A 20,465-nucleotide genomic window follows, 5' to 3' on the forward strand; every position below is an offset into this window, starting at 1 on the left:
TGGTGGTCTTCCATTAACTTTAGTCTTTCTAGCTCTGCTGTCTTGGATTTTGATTTCTTTCCATAAATAATTCTTTGTGCTGCCTGGATTTGGTTCAGTTTATTTAGTGATTGTGCTGATTGATCTATTTCTTTCTAAAGAATGGTCTGAACGGAGACCTGCTGGCTGAGGAAAGGCTAGATCAGTTAATGCTAACTTAGTTATTAGCTGAGCTTTCTTGTTATTCTGTTGGGAGCTGCTTATCTGAGTCTGAAGTGGTATATATATGTGGATTTAGGATAATTTTAAATTTTTGTGTCCATGAAAGCTGAAGTCTCCTTTATCTAGTCAGAGCATTAACAGATAGTCTTTATAAGCTCAGTAGAGGTCTTAAACTATCATTTTTAACCCTTCTTCCCAAATGGTAGTGAACTTAAGATACTTTATTGTTATCTTTCCCTTGAATTAGCTAAATATATTAATTGACTGAAGCTTCAAATGTATTTAAAGTTTAAAGTAACTTTTTGATCACCATATAGCCAGATTGGTAACCCGGGCTGTTCTGAAATGTCTAAAGAATGCCTGAAAATTACATGCCAAAATGCAAATAAGCAAAGCATTGCCTTATGGGTGCAATACCACTGGGACATACACAAAAACAACACAGACAAAACTACATACAACTGAAAAAAAACACAACACCCCCCCAACAACAAAAACCACTTTGAAAAGCGCTAACTCAGTATCATATAGCATGAAAAGCTTGTGACACTACTGCTAAGCTGTTAAGAGTATGTCAATCAATATATTTGTAATGCTATTTAATGAAAGGCAATGTATATGGCTGAAGTAAACTTGGTACCAAGTCTAATGCTGAGTCTTGAGGGGACTGGAACTAAGATACCAAACTCCACATACATTTGGCCATGCAGTAAATAACGGGTCTCATTTCTATAAACGAGTGGGATTCTAGTAGTAAACTCAAAGGTGTTATTAATTCACTTTGTGACAACAACTGTGGTAGATCATTATGATACTTTTATTTCATAGAAATAAAGGGAATGTTGGTGCTTGTAACTGACAGAATGACACATGATGAAACAAAGGGCTAAGCCAAAAAGCTTAAAATTCAGCAACTTGGGAGTTGTTGAATTAACATCCCTAATAACGATTCTGGGCAAAAATCAGAGACAAGCGGTCATTTATTTGCCAAAAATGTCCGACGAAGCAATATACACTACAACTTTTATATACACTACAACTTTTACCCCCTCCTTCTACTATTTCATCAGGTACAGGTCTATCATATTTTGCCTTGCTGTTCTTCTGTGAAGCAATACTGCCATCTAGCGTCCTTTTCTGGTAATTTTTGAGGAGGGGTGTGAGGAGATGTTTCCGTTTTCTAAATCACCTTCATCATGCCTCCTTCCAGATAACCTTTCAAGCCTCATGCATGCACCTTTCTTTCTTATGGTGTCCCATTTATTATCTTATTGTTCTAATTGTTTGCTTCAACATCTAATCTGTCTCTAGTTATAAAATAACTCTGAGGCTCCTCTAGTTAAAACAATACCTTTTGATTGAAGCTTCTGGGGTGTAGCAATCTCCCTTAGTACAGGTGCAGTACATTTATCAGTCTAAGCCTGGGTTACTCCCTGTTCTTTCCCATATCATGTCTTATTTTATTAAAACAAAGTTAACCACTGATTAAATCTAAAAGCAGTTAAAATAGCAGAATTATAGAAACTAAAATAATGAAGTTGCAAAAACATAGATTTCTTAACTAATCTCAATGCTGCTCCTTACAAAATTCAAAATCACTGAATTTCTTGGCTAAATACGATATATTTCTCCTTCATGTTAGCTCTAGAAATCAAACTCTCTGTGGCAGTGGCAGCACATTTTTGCACAGTCTTCCTGAAAACAGTATTTTTTGTTGAGACATCTGTGCTAAGCTTGACTTTAGTGGTAAATGCCTCTTCAAATCAGGTTAAGTGCTGCTCTTTGTATCAAGAACAAAAAGTACAGAGCTGCAATGTGGAGGTAGTGAGTGGTTAAATAGTAAAAGTTGACAGTTACCAAATAGATCTGCATACTGCTTACTCAGAAGTATTACTCATCAGCTCAAACAGTATTGTGCATTAATAGTTTAATAGAAAAATCTCAGATACTCTGCCTCATCTACCAAATGAAATGTCTTTTTTTTCTCCTTTTCTAAAAGACTTGGTAAGGGGTGGGTTTGCTTCAGTGAGCTTTCATTAGAGTGAAACTCACTGAGTTGATTTTAACAGAACAGAGTTACACCCTAGTCAAAGGGAGTATGTGCTGCCCAGCCATGATATATAGTCAGTAACATTCAACACAGGTAATGTTGTTCAGTCCTTCCTGGCTTTTTTGCTCTTTTGTCACACCCCTTCCCATGTCCCTCCCAAAAAAGATAATAACTGCAGGAGCTAACATGACTCTAAAGAGCTATGGAAGACTTTGGAAAAGGGAATTCTTTTAAAAACAGGACAATAAAACTTGGGACATCTCTTGCATATTTAATTCAATGTCCGCTTGCCTTTATTGGAAGCTTTGAAGGTAATCATCCTAATATAATTTCTATTGTAAAAGAATAAATTTTTTTTTTTTCTCTCTGAAAACAAAGCGTGAAAATATGCATTTGCTGTCTCTTTAGTGTCATCTAGGTGAATGGACTTACTGCAGAGTAATCAAAATCTGGTGTCCTGAATATATGTTTTAAATGGGAGAGGAGGAAGAAAGGTTTAATATATAAATGTCAGAGATATTTATTGTTATGAACATGAGCATTAGAACATATTGGTGTTTGGGAGGAGCGGAATAGGGAGAGAGTTGTTCATCTTTCTTCCCCCTGGTAATCTGAAATAACTTGTATTACCTTAAAATTGCTGGTTTGAGTAAGCAAGTATAGATGGCGCTGCTCAGCTGATATGTAATACTTGCACTGATATGTCTTTTTATTTTAGGAACTCTTAAAACATATGATATTGCTCATCATTTAATGTTACTAATTTTTCTAAGTGCCCTTATTACTGGACATTGTATATTTCCTGAAAGAAGACTTCAGGGCAAAGCCAGTGAATTGGCAGTTTCTATTGACTACATAAGTATATGTTGCAGCAAACCTTAATGCTGTCGAAGGTGCTTTGAACCTTTTGAGGGGAGAGCTGCACTATATGCATATCTTTTTCCTTTCTGTATCTGAGACTAAGTGTTGTGTCTAAATACTTAAGTGTTAAGATAATTTTTCTATTTAGCATTTTGTTTTTATCATGTTAGACTTGTTCTTGACCTACAGACTAATATGAGAATTATAGAATCAGGTAGGTCTAGTCTTTGTAAACCAATTCATGCTTTCATTTAACTTTTTAAAATGTTGGTACATCCATTGTGTTTTATATATTTGACCAGACTGAGCTTCATTTCTAAACAAACATCATTTTGATGCAAATAGAAAAGACTGTTTTTATGGAACCTCAACCCTGGCCAACTTTAGGAATTTGAGGTTATATCAGGAACATGACAAAAAAGATGCATGTTCCCTAAGGTTCAGTACTAGTACCAGTTCTGTTTAATATATTGAACAATTATCTAGATGAGGGAATCAAGTGAACCTTCAGTAAGTTTGCAGATAACACCAAATGTAGTGGGAATGTTGATCTGCTGAAGGGTAGGAAGGGTCTACAGAGGGATCTGGACAGGCTATATTGATGGGCCAAGGCAAATTTTCTGGGATTCGACAAGGTGAATTGCTGGGTCCTGCACTCAGATCACAACAACCCCATGTAATGCTACAGACTTGGGGGAAAATGGCTGGAAGGCTGACTGGTGGTAAAGGACCTTGGGGTGTTGGTTGACAGTCAGGTTAACATGAGCCAGCGTGTGCCCAGTTGGCCAAGAAGGCCAATGACATCTTGGCCTATATCAGCAATAGTGTGGTCAGCAGGACCAGGGAAATGACTGTCTCCCTGTACTCAGCACTGGTGAGGCCACACCTCGAATACTGTGCTCAGTTCTGGGTCCCTCACGACAATAAGAACATTCAGGTGTTGGAGTGAGTCCAGAGAAGGGCAATGAAGCTGGTGAAAGGACAAGAGAACAAGTCTTAAGAGAGAACAAGTCTTATGATAAGCATCTGAGGGAACTGGAGTTGTTCAGTCTGGAGATAAGGAGGCTGGAGGGAGACCTTATCAGTCTCTGCAACTACATAAAAGGACAATTTTACAAGGGGTGGGGTCGGCCTCTTCTCCCAGGTAACAAGTGACAGGACAAGAGGAAAGGGCCTCAAGTTGCACCAGGGGATGCTTAGATTGGATATTAGGAAAAATTTCTTCACTGAAAGGATGGTTAGGCATTTGAACAGGCTTCCCATAGAAGTGGTGGAATTACCATCCCTGGAAGTGTTCAAAAAATGTGTGGATGTGGCACTTGGGGACATGGTTTAGTGATGAAGGTGGATGGTAGTGTTAGGTTAACAGTTGGACTTGATGGTCTTAGAGGTCTTTTCCAACCTTAAGGATTCTATGTCCTGGCAATTCCCTTATTTCATATAACCTTTTTTTGTTCAACTCTAATTGGTGCAGTGAATCTTCTTTGGTATTTGGGGAGTTTTAAGGGGTGTGGGTGTTGAGACCTGATAAAAACAAGGACTACAGCAGGAAGGAAGTGGGAAGAAGTTGGAATATGTTTTGAAAGCCAAGAAAAATGCATTAGATTTGATGAGGTGTGAGATGCAAACAAGCATTGTTGAAAGCAAAACTCTTTTCTCTGCCCCCCTTTTTTCCCCTAAATTATTCTTGTAAAATTGCAGTTTAAACTGAATGATGTGTTTTAATAATTTTTCTTAGGGTGTAAGATCAGTTTTTCTTAAATCCTGTCAGATATAATATGGACTTTTTGATCTTTGACAATTCTGACTATGCTTCAGTGCTTGCTACCTATTACATACTCTGGGATACGCTGAGCATTTAATGGATTTCTATTCTGATGGCTAGATGAATATCTGAGGATTGAGTAGAGAGGAAAAAAAACCCCACCCCATTTCTGTATGTGGCAGTGACAAGATAATGTTTAAGTGCAGCAGGTGAACTTTAGTGCATTGGTAGCTGAGGCCAGAACATCAGTGCTTTTCCTGATAGTGTCTAACAGCAGAATGGAGATTTCTGGTTCTTGTGTAGATCTTGCTTGTCCCCCTTCTGACAGCCCAGATTCACAAGAGGGAGAAATAGCCTTCCTCCAGTCTTGATATAGCCTGTCTGCCCAATTGTACAAGTGTCTTCGTTTGAAAAGACAGGAGTCTGTGAAGGAAGGCAAGGGCTTCCCATGAAATGGAAAAGGTAAACCCCCTCCCTCCAAATTACCACAATTTCAAAATAAAAAGGCTCTCAGGCAAAGATATGGGAATGGGAATAACAGTTCTTTACTAAGAAAAAACTAAATTAAAAAAAATGTAATTAGTATGAGCAAAACTACTGATAGAGTCAGAAACCTGACACCCTGAGGAGTCAGGGTGTTAGTGATAGTCCAGTTAAATGGTGGCTGCTCCTCCTGCTCCTGGAGTGGCAGATGAAATGCTGTTGAAGCGATCATCCAGTAGAAGGGTGTAGTTTTCTATGAAGGTCTGGTGATAGAGTAGATGGGCCTGGTCTTCCTCTTCCTCTGGGAATCCAGTGAAGAGGCTGAGTTGCTGTCTCAAGAAATGCTGATTTTATGCAGGTAGGGATGTTTGGCTCCTCCCTCTGGGTGGAGCATCTTACAATGGGATGATCTAACTTTATCAGTCATGCAGTGAGCCATTCAATGGCACATTAACAGAAGATATCTCCCCGGAGGGAGACATTGTTCTTGGAAAAGATAAGAAAACTGCCCAACAGATGGCAAATAGAATATATGCTTATTTTACAAGCCAGGCCAACAAGCTTCTTTTAGATTTATTATTAAGTCAGTATATAGAGCAAAGTGGTTATTGTCAGATTGGGTTTTGGCCCCTTTGCTCAGGAAAGAGTTTTATTCTGTGAATCACACTTTCCCATAGCAGTTCCGAAGCATGAGAAGCAGAACTTTCTCTGTTAGCTTGAGTGTCCTTTTGTTCAATGTCCTAGCTCTTCTTCATTCTCCTTCCGCTCAAGGGAGTGCTTGACCCTTTCTATTCAGCTTGTATGGAAGCTTAAGATTTAAAGACACCAAATAATATTTGGTGAATACTTTTCCTGTGCACATTAACAGTTAAAGGGAATTCATGGAAAAAACAGTGTACATCCATGTAATTAAACCTAAGTGTGAACTATGTGGATAGAGATTCTCAAAGGCCAGTCATTTGCCTTTGGTTGCCTCTTTGTCAATCTGCATTCTCTTCTCTCTTCAATATTTTGTCTTATTTGTACTACTTCTTGGCCCTTTCCCTTTCTTTAGAAAGCAGTATGTGGTTCAAGGGCTTATTAACCTGTGTACCACTCTAGCTCATGCAGCTATTAAAGGTGCTTATTGTCTGCAGGCAACACACAGTAACTTAGGAAAAATGTATGGTGTTTGAGAACTAAACATCCAAAAGATGTTACTTAGATTAAATGAGTGAATAGAGCTGTTATGATATCAGTGCTGTATCATTATAGCTTTTATTTTTCAGTTGTCTTGTTTTTCATTGCAGAATTCCTATTTTTTTCCTCCTGCGCATATAGTATGTTTATTTACTGTGGAGTTGCAACATTTAAAACTGCTGCAGGAAAAATGTTTACATTTCTTTACCTGTTCTTGCAGTTGCAAAGAAAGGTCAGGTTAGAAACTTTTTTGCTCTCTAAGTAGTCTCCTGCACTGTGTTTGAGAGGGCTGTAGGCAGGGAAATCATCATCCATCTGTGAAATTTCTATCTCTACCTTCCTGAGAATTGCCTTGCTTGTGAAACCATCTATTGTCAGACCTTTTAGAGCAATTGAAAAAATAAAACCTACAGACACATGTTAAAGATAAAACCAACAGATGCATGTTAAAGATAAAATTAACTTCAATTCACAGAAATGCATCCTGGACTGCCCTACCTGTAGTTTCTGTTTTTCTGTCTACAGCAATCCCTAGGTAGCCCCTCTGTGGCTCATCTTCATTCTTGAAACTTCTGCAGCAAGTCTAAAAATTGCTCTTGGAACACTGGTGTTTGATAGAGCTTTTCTGCTTAGTATCCACCAAGTCTTTCATAGTACCTTCCACCTCTTTAATTTTGTGTTGCTACTTTTTTTTTTACATTATTGTTTTTATAACATATTGTGGTTTGTTCTCATAGATGTTTTAGTAAGATTTTTCACAAATACTGCAGAAAACACGATAAGAGTCACTGTATCCTAAAGTCTGTTTTATCCCTTCCTAGGGTGGGCTGTATGTCTTGAAGATGCCGCCTGCTGCTTGTGTTATGTAAAATAATAAATAATTTATAATGCTAACTGAAAATATCTGTTTTGGTGGACAAACATACATGGAAGTGCTTGACAGGCACTTTATTGAGACATAACCAAAATAATGCCTTAAAAATATGGCAGAAAAAGATGAGCTTTTTTTTTTTTTTTTTTTTTTTTTTAGTGAGGGAGTTTTTCAGTGAGTCTTTACTTTACTCCAGAGTATTATTTACCCGCTTTAGGAAATCCTTAACTGGTGGATCAGTGTGAGCCATAATGCCGGTCTGCAATATGATTCTATGGATACTTAGCTATTTTATTGAAAGCAGTTTTTCTGATGTACTGCCTTGTTGCTGATATCAGCACCTGCTCAAGTAAAGAATCACATGAAGCTTTGGATCATGTGGCCCTTTCCTCTTGTCTATCATAATGAAAATAATTTTGAAAGGACTAATTGATTTCATGCACTGCCTTAAAAAGCTGAAGGTGTTTCAATGTACTAACAAATGCCAGTTTTGTCCGTAGCTTTGAAGCTATGATGTATGCATGTAATTTAAAGAACTGCATCTATGTACTCAAAATGGTAATATAACATCAGTGCTTGATGCTATGAATTGATACAACTTCTGCAAATTATTTTGTTTTCAAGCAGAGACTGCTGGCTTCTATCGTGTACACTCTACCTGCTTTTCCAATTTTTATATGGGAAATGAAAAATTATGTAAACAGAAGCTTGTGTCAGCATTCCTCTGGTCAATGTAATTGAGTATTTCTGCAGTGAAAAAAAAATTACAATCTGCTTTATGAGACAAATGCAAGCACCATAACGTCACCTTAGGACATTCAGCTAGTTTCTCATCTGTGAGCTCAGGCAAAAGTTTTCCCAGGACTGTGGCTTCTTCTTCTGGAACTGTTCATCTCTGCTCCGGTCCAAAAACTCAGACCAACATCAGGAGCCCACACCGTGGCCCAGAGGTGCCCAGGATGCTGCATCCCAGCTCTGGAGAGAGAAAGCCGAGCCACACCCATAGAAAAGAATCTCTCAATTTACCAGGTTTTCTTACAGCGAGAGGTTTTATTATTTAACATTATTAATTTTTTTTTCATGCTTGTGAGCACTGCTTATTAAATAAACAGTTTGTTGTTTTCACTTTCTCCATGGGAACCTTTTATGAGCTGGTGGGGGAGTGTCACAGTAACAAGTGCCTGGATAGGCTGGATTCAAACCTATACAGGGGACCCTCAGCCAACCCTATTCAAGCTTAGATGTAAGCACACCACTGGGCAGAGATCTGGGCAGAGAGAGATCCCAACCAATCAGCTGTCTAAGCCCAGGAAATTCTAACCCCCTATATAAGGAGGGTCTAAACAATAAAACACGCTGTTGTCGCCTAGATCTCTGAGAGTTTCTGTCGTCCCTGTCTCTGACCAACGACCCCACATAACAGGGGAGGGGCTGCCGGAATCTGCTTTTTTCAAGAGGAGACACCCCTTTGGGATGTTTCCTCCTAAATTTGTCTTAAACTGGGACAAATATATTGGCGCCCAATGTGGGCCTGGAGAAAGTGAAAAAAAACCTGTACAAATTAAAATGTCAGGCAAATGATAATGGAAACAAAGGTCTGTCTGTGGGGTTACCCAGAACTAGTCAATCAAACAGATAGATCACAACTTTGGGTGTTAAAAAAGAAAGAAGGGTAATTGTAGCAGGTGATTCCCTTCTGAGGGAGACAGAGCACCCTGTATGCCGATTGAACCTGTCTCACAAGGAAGTCTGCTGCCTTCTTGGGCCCTGGGTAGGAGTGTTGATCTGTTAGAGGGTAGGAAGGCTCTGCAGAGGGATCTGGACAGGCTGGATTGATGAGCTGATGCCAGCTGTATGAGGTTCAACAAGGCAAAGTGCTTGGTCCTGCACTTAGGCCACAAAAACTCCATGCAGCGTTGCAGACTGGGGGAAGAGTGGCTGGACAGGTGCTTGCAGAAAAGGATCTGGGGGTGCTGATCAAGAGCTGGCTGTATATGAGCCAGCATGTGCCCAGGTGGCCAAGAAAGCCAATGCCATCCTGGCCTGTATCAGCAATAGTGCAGCCAGTAGGACCAGGGAAGAGCTTGCTGCCCTGTATGCGGCACTGGCGAGGCCAGACTTAAATCCTGTGTCCAGTTTTGGGCCCCTCACTACAAGACATTGAAGTGCTGGATCAATTTCAGAGAAGGACAACAAAGTTAGTGAAGGGTCTAGAGGTTAAGTCCTATGAGGAGCAGCTGAGGGAGCAGGGGTTGTTTAGCCTGGAGAAAATAAAGCTCAGGGTAGACCTCATCACTCTCTACAACTACCTGAAAGGAAGTGTCTCAATGTGAGACAAGTTCTGGAGGAAACGTCCTAAAATGAACATCTCCTCTAAAGAAGGCAGGTTTTGGCACTCCCTGACCCACCCATACGAAAGGAATTTCTTGAAGGAAAGTGAAAAAAACTGTTTATTTAACACACAAAGTGCCTGCAGGGCACGGGAAAAAGAAAATGAATAATGTTAGATTTTAAACTTCCTCACTGTGGAGAAAGCTGGTGGATTCAGAGTTCTTTCCTTAGCTGTGGCTTGGCTTTTACCCAAGGTCCGGAGCCAGGATGTGGCGTCCCTGCAGCGTCCTCGCTGGGACTCACTGCGTGGGGCTCCCGGCAATGTTCTGATGTTCAGACCGGAGCAAAGCTGAACAGTTCCAGAAGAAGCCACAGAAATCACTGGAGAAGCTGTATGCAGTCCGGGAAAAACTTCTTGCCTCAGCTAACAAAAATAAACTAGCTAAAAGCAAAAAAAATGTACCTTGTCTCCATGCTGCAGAACTGAGAGATGAGAGACAACGGGAAAGTATGTGTGAGCTGACAACAAACCACATGCCGAGGAATTCCCCCGGCTTCTCCCCCCCTCCGAGCTTAAAGCTACAGGACTACAGGACCACAGGACCCATTTCTGGGCATAAAGCAGATGATAGTGGAATACAGTATTTTTATAAAATCACCCCAAGACACCAGGTGGAGGTCGGCCTCTTCTCCCAGGCAGCTAATGACAGGACAAGAGGACAGAGCTTGAATTTGCACCTGGGGAGTTTCAGACTGGACTGGGCATCAGGAGGAATTACTTCATGGAAGGTATTGTTAAACATTGGAATGGACTGCCCATGGAGGTCATGGAGTCACCATCCCCAGAGGTTCAAGAAACGACTGGATGCAGCACTTAGTGGCATGGTCTAGTTCACAAGGTGGTGATTGCTCAAAGGTTGGACTCGATGATCTCCGAGGTCTTTTTCAACCTTAATGTGTCTCGGATTCTGATTCTGTAACACCTTTTTATAGGTAGGGTATACAGCTAATAGCTGTATACAGCTGTCTTGTGTGCAGTTCAGAAACATGGATAAACTTTTTAGTGGAACTGTTAATCACAAACATAAATTACAGTCAAATAAACATACTGCTGAAATGGTACCTTTAAAAATATCAATCTTACATATTGATATGGAAATAAGGTGGTTTTGGTCTTTCACACTTTAGTTTTTATTTTGTGAACTAAATTAACTGAGCATTGACTATAAGGGTAACATCACAAGAAAAGGATTTAATTCAAATGCAGAATATAAGTAATAAGATTTCTTTTCCTTCTAAGATTACATCTGTTCTTGTAAGTACTAGAGTAGTACTATTAAGATGTGACTGATTAAATCTTCAAATAGGGACATTCAGAAATTTCACTTCTTAAGCTTAAATTCAAGTTTTACATAGATATGTCTTTCGCACTTAAAGGAGAAAAATAGAAAACATTTGCTGTCCTTCGTTAAAATGCTTTGACCTCAATGCAATGGATAATTTGTCTACATTTTAAAACTGATCTGCTCATTAAATCATATCAAATTAAACAGAAAACAGAATGAGTCCCTACTGTCAAACTGACTGTAGTAAAAGCACATTCCAAGTCATCTTAATATTTGTAGTGTATGATTAAGTAAACATTGAAGTTACCAGGAAAACAGTGAAGTTTGGTTTAGATTTGTATTTAGAAGAAATCTAAACAGAAGTGTTTTATGATACTTTGAAGTTTGAAACTCTTACAAAATGCTCTCTTGAGGCTTATGCTAATTAAACACTTCTGAAATTAAATTATAGCATTGCATGCCTAAAACTCTTAATTTTTCTTTTAAAAATCCTTTTATTCCCTTACTTCCTCTGTTTTCACTTGTCAAGCCTTTGAAAGTCTTAAAGTCCATATAAAGAGCCAAAAGCCCTTACCTTGAGTATTTGCAAAAAACCTAATCAAGGCTTCATTATTTGTTTTGTTATATTTGAAATTCAAATCTGGTGAATTAACGTATAATCTCTGTACTGTAACACAAGTGCAATGCAATTCAAAATGTGGTCCAGTATACCAAATATTTTGCCGAAGTTAGGTATACTGCTTAACACTTGAACTAATAGTCTAGAAGAGCCCTGTGTATCCAATGTGAATGTTCTAATAAAAAGCTTATTCCAATAGATATTTTAAAGCTATGGTTTAAAACAAATAGTAGTACTAATTGTTAAAAATTTGACCTTTTAGCACTTCTGTCACTACACTTATGTAACTATATTTCTATCACTCTTGCTCTGTGTAAAATAGCTTTAAATTCATTATTTATAGCAGAAATTTTCAAATGCATCTTGCCTTATCTTGTTTCACTATAAGCTGTCGTTAAAAAAACTCTGCTATCTCAGATAATCTTTTTTTACTAAATTAAGCAATTAACTTAAGATGTGCCTTATCTTTTGAACTTATGAGTGTCCTTTTCCTTTTTTCTTTTTTTTTTTCTTTTTCACTCCTTTCTGCTCTCTCATTCTCTTTCTCTCCCTTTTTCTTTCTTTTAAGTTGATGATTACTTAGCCATTTTTCACCAAGATTTGGAATACTCTTTTCTAACTATATTTGCGTTTTCTGATCATTTTTATTTTTCCACTTTGCTTCTACTTCTGATACTTATTCCTTTCTTCTGTTTCCTCAATTCTTTGTTGTCTTATACCTCATTCTTTAAATGGGCCAGATAGAAACTGACTCCTGGCTCCGTTTTACTTGTTTTGGCTGGGTAATCTCATTTAGTCACATTCATTCAGGAATTATGCTAATTCTGGAAGTCACATTTTTCTTTTAAATCATGCTTTAATTTTTCCAAAACTCTGTTTCATTGCCACTCCTCCTTTGTAAACCAAATATACGTTTTGTCCTGCAAATTTGCAGTATTGTATGAATTCTCCTGTTATAACTAACTACAACTGTGTCCTTTCTCCTTTCTTTTAACACTCTGTAAGTTCATTTGCATCTTAATGTATCAGCACTTTCTCAACTTCCCAAAGCCTATGCTGTTTTCAAATTTTCTACAAAAGTTCAACACCTAGAATTCCATTGTTGCTTCTTGCTTGTTCCATATTATATGAACATATCTCCCCTTCTCCCTGCCCTGTCTGAATTGTTCTGCTGCTGCAGTATTTATTATTGTGTCAAAGATCCTTTACAGTATTCTCTGTCTACTTGATCAAATCTATTAACAGTATTTCAGATATTGCTCTGAACCATTTGTTTCTTCTGTCACAGAAATTTTGCAACTGACATATGTTGACAGAGAGGTGAGGATGCATAGTATAAAATTGCAAGTAATTCTTTATTCATGGTCATGAGGTATTCCATGCAAATCGAGGTACGTCAAATGTGATTTCGCACATGGTTCTTTTACCTTTCAAGTGTTCAGATACAACATCATTTGACCAATCATATTATTTTGCAAAGCAACTATAATTCTATGGCATCATTGTCCATCTGATTTTTTCATGACTGAGATGTGCCTGGAGTGGGTCTTTCTACAGTTACTTGTCTATGATGCCAGATAATGGGAGTGTTTCACAGAGGTGTTAGAGGGGCTAGAATGATGGCATTATTGTGATAGTCCAGGGGTATCCTTTATTCTTCAGTGTGGGGTCTGTCCTTCTCCTTGCAATGAGCTGCGGTCCTTTAGTCATTCTGACTTAACCATGACTATGCAGTATACAATGTTAACTATATATCTTAAGAATTATAGAATGGTTTGGGTTGGAAGGGACCTTAAGGATCATCTAATTCCCCCCCTCCTGAAAAGGGCAGGGATACCTTTCACTAGACCAAGTTGTTCAGAGCCCCATCCAACCTGGCCTTGAAGACTTCCAGGATGGGGCAGCCACAGCTTCTCTGGGAAATCTGTTCCAGTGCTTCACCATCCTCACAATAAAGAATTTCTTCCTAATATCTAATCTAAAACTCCCCTCTTTCAGTTTAAAGCCATTTCCCCTTGTTCTATCACTACATACCCTTGTAAAAAGTCCCTCTCCAGCCATTTCTTAGATCCTATTCAGGTACTGAAAGGCCACAGTAAACTCATCCTGGAGCTTTCTCCAGGCTGAATAACCCCAACTCTCTTAGCCTTTCCTAATAGGAGGAGTGGTCCATCCCTCTAATCATCTTCATGGCCCTCCACTGGACTTGCTCCAACAGATCAATGTGCTGTGGACCCCTGTTGCATCCTGGGATTGGGTTTTAGGGGTTCTTATTTGTGTTAGCTAGCCGAGTCCTGTGTACTCCCGCGCTTCCCCCGTGTCATTTCCCTACCCCCGCGGTTTCTGGCCCCATGCTGCCTGCTGCCGGATCTTCCCCCTCTGCCGCTCCTGTAACCACCCCCCCGTCCGGCCCCGGGAAACCCCGTGCCTGCCACCCCAATCCACACGATCCCGCTCTAGCTTGAAGCTCGGTGCCCGCCCCTGCGGGGTTCTCTGGTTGGTCGCTGCTGCTGGCGTCACTGCCACGGCAGCCACCCCTATTGGACGGCAGGCTGTGGATCCTCTCGCCCCGCCCCTCCATAAAATCCTACCCCGCCGGCACCCAGGTGCCATTTTCTCCCATGCGAGTGCCGGGAGCAGTTGCGTCTTTCCATCGAACCGCGCCACATGATCAATAAACCGTTCCTGCCAAGCACGGAGTAAATGGACAAATTCCTTACCTCTTTACTGGATCCCTAGCGCACGGTAACAGAGGCTGGCCAGCCCATGTGCCTGAGACATGGAGCCGTGTCCGGGAACCCGCGGCAGAAAACCGCAGCAGCACATGGAGGCTACGCCACAGCCGGGGAGAGCGAAAACCCACGCTGCAATTGGCGCCCAACGTGGGGCCGAGGCCAGCGCTCAGCTGATCGCGTGGACGGAGGTTCACCGTGGAGCTCCAGAAACAGTGCCGGGAGCGGCCGCCGCCGGGCTGTGGCCACGCGCCGCCGCCAAGGGGGGAGCGCCGCCTCCAACCCAGAGCGGGCAGCGGTCCGCGCCGGATCACCGCTCCGTGCCGGACGGAAACCGAGAGCAGGGGCTCTCCAAAGTACGTCAGTGAAGTCTCTGTCACCCACGGGGGACCAGACAGTGTGCCCTGCATGGGACAAGAAGTGCAAACTTTCGCTGCCAAGAGGGCAGCAGAAAGGACACTTCTCGGGACTCCCGGACCCTGGTGGCAGCTTTTCTTTGCAGAGATTTCAGTCTGGTAAGTATTAGTTGTGGAAACGTGTCCAGCTAATATGGGGAGGGCTGGCCGTGTTCCCGAGGTTGGGACGTGCGGCACGCAGCACGAACGGCAGCCGCTGGAGTCGCCTGCGTGCTTTTGCCTTTTTTTCTTTTTTACTGCCCCAGGGGTGAGGTGGGTTGGGTGGAAGAAGCATGGGGACCGTGCTATCTGCCCAACAAAAGGAATTTTATTCCCAAGTTAAGGAAATCTTTTTGGTGAAGGGCCCCTACCCAAAAAATTTAGTGAAGAAATTTGTCCGGTGGCTGTTCTTTGCTTTCCCCCGTCTGCCTATCGAGGACGCGCGCAAAAGAGAATTTTGGGACCAAGTGGAAAAAAGGCTAGCAGAGGGGATCGGTAGGGATCCCTCCATAGATGACTGCTTCCCTAAATTCCATTTGTTGATCTCAGATGTGGCAAAGTCAGACCCCGCGCGAAACTCGGTTGGGGAAAGGAAAGAACCATCCAGAAAATCTGTTACTCCCCCTGAATCCGTTTCCCCATCCCCTTCTCCTACCCCTTTTTCCCCTAACCCTGGGTGGGCGGAGGGCGGGCACCCCGTCAATCTGAGACGCAGGGCAGCTCCACAAACGTGGATCGTGCTCCTGGTTCCCCCAAGCCATCCCAGCGTCCCCGCCTTAGCGAGATCGGTCGATTCGCTGAGGCCACGACCCTAAACCCCTTTTCCAATCCCTTTTTCCCAGTTGAAAATCCCAGTTTCGGTGCTACCCCGTGCAGTTCTGTTTCTTTAAACCCCTTTCTTTGTTCCTCTGAGGAGGCCGAGGCCACGTGGTTGATCCCTTTGTCTTCCCAAGATGGAGGGCGGTCACATGACAGGGTCTCTTCTTCCCACAACCTCTTTCTGTCCTTTGTTCCCGATGTCCCCGCCTTTAACCCAGCCTCCACCTGCTTCCCTGTGGGTGTGGGCGCCGCCCCCTTGGGAAGTCAGGTTACTCCTCACCCATTGTTCCCCCTCGAGTGGGCGTTCCCTCAAGTCCTTTGCTCCCTGCTGAGTCATCGACTCTGCCCTCCCCCACCAGGGAGAGCTCTGCCATCTCCACCCCGCTGCCTGAGGGAGGCAGCCCCCATCCTGTTCCCCGCACCCTGTCCCCATCTTCCCATGGGTCCCGGAGATCCGGGCGGGAGGGAAGAGGGGGGAGGGAGGAGCGGGGACCCCTACCCCCATCTTCCCATGGGCCCCGGAGAGCCGGGCGGGAGGGAAAAGGAGGGGGGGGAATCGGAGCCCCTGCCTCCACATTCCCATGGTTCCTGGAGACCCGGGAGGGAGGGAAGAGGAGGGAGGGGGGAACAAAAGCCCCCGACTCTGCAGTCCCATGGTTCCCGGAGACCCGGGAGGGAGGTAAGCAGGGGGAGGGGGAAGCCGATGTGGGTCTCTGAGCATTTTCCAGATTCCGTGGAACGGGTCGAGCTGACAGCTGAGAGGCATGTGGAGAGATCGGAGGTTCAGGACAAGTCTGTCCTGGAAGCGGCATCCATGAACACTGTTGCCTTGGATGCTGTGCCTCTAAAGAACGCTGGTCCGAAGCAGCCTCCAGCAAGACGCCAGTGCTTCCACTGTGATCAGAGAGGACATTTTGTTGTTCAATGTCCATTTCTGGGCAGGGCACCCCCAGGGACAGTGGGAGCGGGGAGAGGGGGGGAGGGAGACCCCATTCCCCCAAAAAACTGAAAAAACAACGCGTACCTGCCTCGCGTGAAGATAAAATTAAGGCAGGCCACAGCACCTTAAGGGGAGCTGTGATTTATCAATTAATTGTGCAGGTGGTAGTTCAAAACATCAGAGTGCCTGTGAGTGCGGCAGATGACCCCACCAATCGGGGGGTTGCATCAAACCGCAGATGATGCAAAAAGAAAAAGGACCCTACGATCTCCTTAAAAAATGTTTTTCCCTAAAGCCCCAGGAAAACTTTCCAGCCACCCCAGTCTGCATGTGTCCCAAATCCCCATGTTTGTAATAAAGTTGTCCCAGTTCCCCTATCCCCAAGCACCCAGGGAAGAACCACCCCAGCATCATCGCAGCAGGCCCTCTCCATCTGCAAAGGGCAGCCGTTGCAGCAGCTGAAACGCCAAGAGCAGAAGCTGAGCGAAGATCAAGCAGCCGTTCTTCTTTTTTATATTTTGAAAAAGAGGGAATTGTTGCATCCTGGGATTGGGTTTTAGGGGTTCTTATTTGTGTTAGCTAGCCGAGTCCTGTGTACCCCCGTGCTTCCCCCGTGTCGTTTCCCCCCCCCACGGTTTCTGGCCCCACGCTGCCTGCTGCCGGATCTTCCCCCTCTGCCGCTCCTGTAACCACCCCCCCGTCCGGCCCCGGGAAACCCCGTGCCTGCCACCCCAATCCACACGATCCCGCTCTAGCTTGAGGCTCAGTGCCCGCCCCTGAGGGGTTGTCTGGTTGGTCGTTGTTGTTGGCGTCACCGCCACGGCAGCCACCCCTATTGGACGGCAGGCTGTGGATCCTCTCGCCCCGCCCCTCCATAAAATCCTACCCCGCTGGCACCCAGGCGCCATTTTCTCCCATGCGAGTGCCGGAAGCAGTTGCGTCTCTCCATTGAACCGCACCACGTGATCAATAAACCGTTCCTGCCAAGCACGGAGTAAATGGACAAATTCCTTACCTCTTTACTGGATCCCTAGCGCACGGTAACAGAGGCTGGCCAGCCCACGCGCCCGAGACACGGAGCCGTGTCCGGGAACCCGCGGCAGAAAACCCCGGCAGCACATGGAAGCTACACCACAGACGGGCTCCCAAGAGCCGTGTGCAGCCGGGGAGAGCTAAAACCCACGCCGCAGACCCCAGAGCTGGATGCAGTATTCCAGGTGGGGTATCACCAGAGCGGAATAGAGGGGCAGAAACACCACCCTCGACCTTCTGATTTTGAAGCAATACAGGATACAATTGACTTTCTAGGCCACAAGTGCACATGACTGGGGCATGTCCAGCCTCTCATTCCCTGGTATCCCTCAAGTCCTTGGCAGGACTGTTCTCGATCCATTCATCCTTCAGCCTGTATTGATACCAGAGGTTGCCCAGTGCAACCAAGCAGCCCAGGTGTAGCACCTTGCACTTGGCCTTAAGTCTCATGAGATTCCCATGGGTCCACTTTTTAGCTTGTCCAGGTCCCTCTGGATGGCATCTCATCCTTCAGGTGTGTCAACCACACCACTCAGCTTGATGTCCTCTGCAAAGTTGCCAAGGGTACACTCGATCCCTTCATCTATGTCATTAATAAAGATATTAAATAACACTGGTCCCAATTCAGATGCCTCAGGGGCACCACCTGTCACTGATGTCCATCGGGACTCTGAGCCATTCACCACTACCCTCTGGATGCGACCATCCAACCAATTCCTTATGCACCAAACAGTGCACCCATCAAATCCTTGGCTCTCCAATTTGGAGAGAAGGATATTGTTGGGGACCATGTCAAAGGCTTTACAGAAGTCCAGATAGATGGCATCTGTAGCCCTTGCCTTGTCCACTGATGCAGTTACTCCATCATAGAAGGCCACTAGATTGGTCAGGCAAGACTTGCCCTTGGTGAAGCCATGCTGGCTGTCCTGAATCACTTCCCTATCATCCATGTGACTTAGAATAGCTTCCAGGAGGATCTCTTCCATGATCTTCCCAGGCACAGAGGTAAGGCTGACAGGTCAGTAGTTCTCAGGGTCCTCCTGGGATGAAGAAAGTTCATAGAAATGAATACTATAAAGACTGGCACAGTAGTTAGGGAATGAGATTTTCCAACAGTGTCTTACATTCTCTTTTAGGGTTTTTCTTCTCCTCTGTCATGTGTGAGCCATTTTATGTTAACCTTTAGGAAAATATTCTTCTTACAGTTCCTCACTATCTTATTCTATTTTACTTGTGAGGACATTTGTCAAACTTCATATTTTCTTATCTTTTTCATGCTATTTTAATCAATAGAGGTTTTTCATTTTTTTTATTATTTAATTAGTTACTGTTTTGGGGATACACAATAAATTGCAGATAACTACTTTTTTTCCAGATCAACATGATAACAACAACAAAAAAAAGATTAATAGTAACTTTACAGTTACTACATCAACATCTTAAACTTGCAGACACAATTCAAGTTATTAAGCCCTTGCTGCTTCCTGACAAGAAACAAATGGGCTAGTTTAGAGGAGATATTAAACTTGCTTTCACTAGTTTTTTATTAAAAGCCTCAACGCTCTACTTTTGTGTGTGGTTTGTTTTTTAGACTGAATCTGGCTATGCATCAGAGTCAAGTTTACGACGCCATGGCTCCATGGTGTCTCTTGTTTCTGGAGCAAGTGGATACTCTGCAACATCCACCTCTTCATTCAAGGTTAGTGAATAACATTTTCTTAGTATTAGTGTTTAAATAACACACAAAACTGGAAAGTAAATAAGCTATGTGAAGACTTGTTCACACAATTATAGGAAAAAAACCCCAAACAAATCTTTAGTTTACTATAAGTGTTAGCAATCCAGCATGTGATGATGAACAGATCATACAGGAAACTTTTTTGTGCCTCTATGCAGTCCCTCTTAAACTATGGTGTCCTTTTCAAATGGCAAGGAAATCAAACCTGTGGGAGGATTCATTAGTCTTTCTTAGCGTATTTCTAAGAATATCAGGGCTTCTAGATGAAAGGAAATGCTGATTCTGTGACTTGACAAATGACAGCTTTCTTGGTTTCATGTGTATAAATATTTAACATTTGAAATTGGTTGGGGCAGAAGAAGAGCAGCACAAGAAAAGGCGGAGTAAAGGCTAGAATAAAGATCTTAAACTAGAACTGACTGTTTTCCAGTAAATAGGTGTAAATCTCATAGTATGTAAGATTGTGTTTTTAATAAACTTTTATTGAATGGTCTAAAGAAGCAGATGAAATCAAGATGAAAAATTGAGACCAGTGGACAGAATGAGTAAGAAACACTTTTATACAGTTTCTTATGTTCTTCTAACATTACCAGTATTTCATAGCTGCTGATATCTGAAATTACTTTGGTGTGCTTAAAGAATTTGTTCTTCATAATTGCAAAAATCCTTTTGTTTTGCATTGAACTATTGCTGACCCTGTAGAAGCATTTGAGCCTTTTTTTTTGCTTGTATTTTCAGAAGGGCCATAGCTTACTTGAGAAGCTTGCAGAAATGGAAACCTTTAGAGACATCTTGTGTAGACAAGTTGATACTTTACAGAAATACTTTGATGCCTGTGCAGATGCTGTTTCCAAAGATGAACTCCAGAGGGATAAAGGTAAAACTGTAATTGAGAACTGTTTTCTCCACAGAATATAACTTTTTACACAGTAATAGCCCTTGAAATAGTTTCTATAGCATTTGATACCACATAAATGAAGTATGTATATTAAATTCAGTCTTTAGTAATTAGATCAATTGTAGATATTTCTGCATACACTGTTAACTATTTTCACTTCAGAAGTTGGATTCCCATAAAAATATGCTTAACTTACATATTGACC

At 42.6% G+C, this 20,465-nt stretch overlaps 1 protein-coding gene across 8 annotated transcripts in view; it reads left to right on the top strand.

Moving 5' to 3' along the window:
- LOC128802372 (ceramide transfer protein-like) overlaps positions 1–20,465 on the top strand; it is a 208,831-nt gene that overhangs the window by 111,231 nt on the left and 77,135 nt on the right. For all 8 annotated transcript variants that reach the window (XR_008435390.1, XR_008435387.1, XR_008435391.1 and 5 more), the window contains exons 4-5: positions 19,216–19,323; positions 20,101–20,239. Coding sequence is in view for 4 of the 8 variants with exons in the window: in XM_053968693.1 (XP_053824668.1) it covers positions 19,216–19,323; positions 20,101–20,239 (247 nt within the window). In the remaining 4 variants the exon portion in view is untranslated. The remainder of the gene's footprint in view (positions 1–19,215; positions 19,324–20,100; positions 20,240–20,465) is intronic.

This window comes from Vidua chalybeata, chromosome W (assembly GCF_026979565.1).
Source record: "Vidua chalybeata isolate OUT-0048 chromosome W, bVidCha1 merged haplotype, whole genome shotgun sequence".
Classification (NCBI taxonomy): Eukaryota; Metazoa; Chordata; class Aves; order Passeriformes; family Viduidae; genus Vidua; species Vidua chalybeata.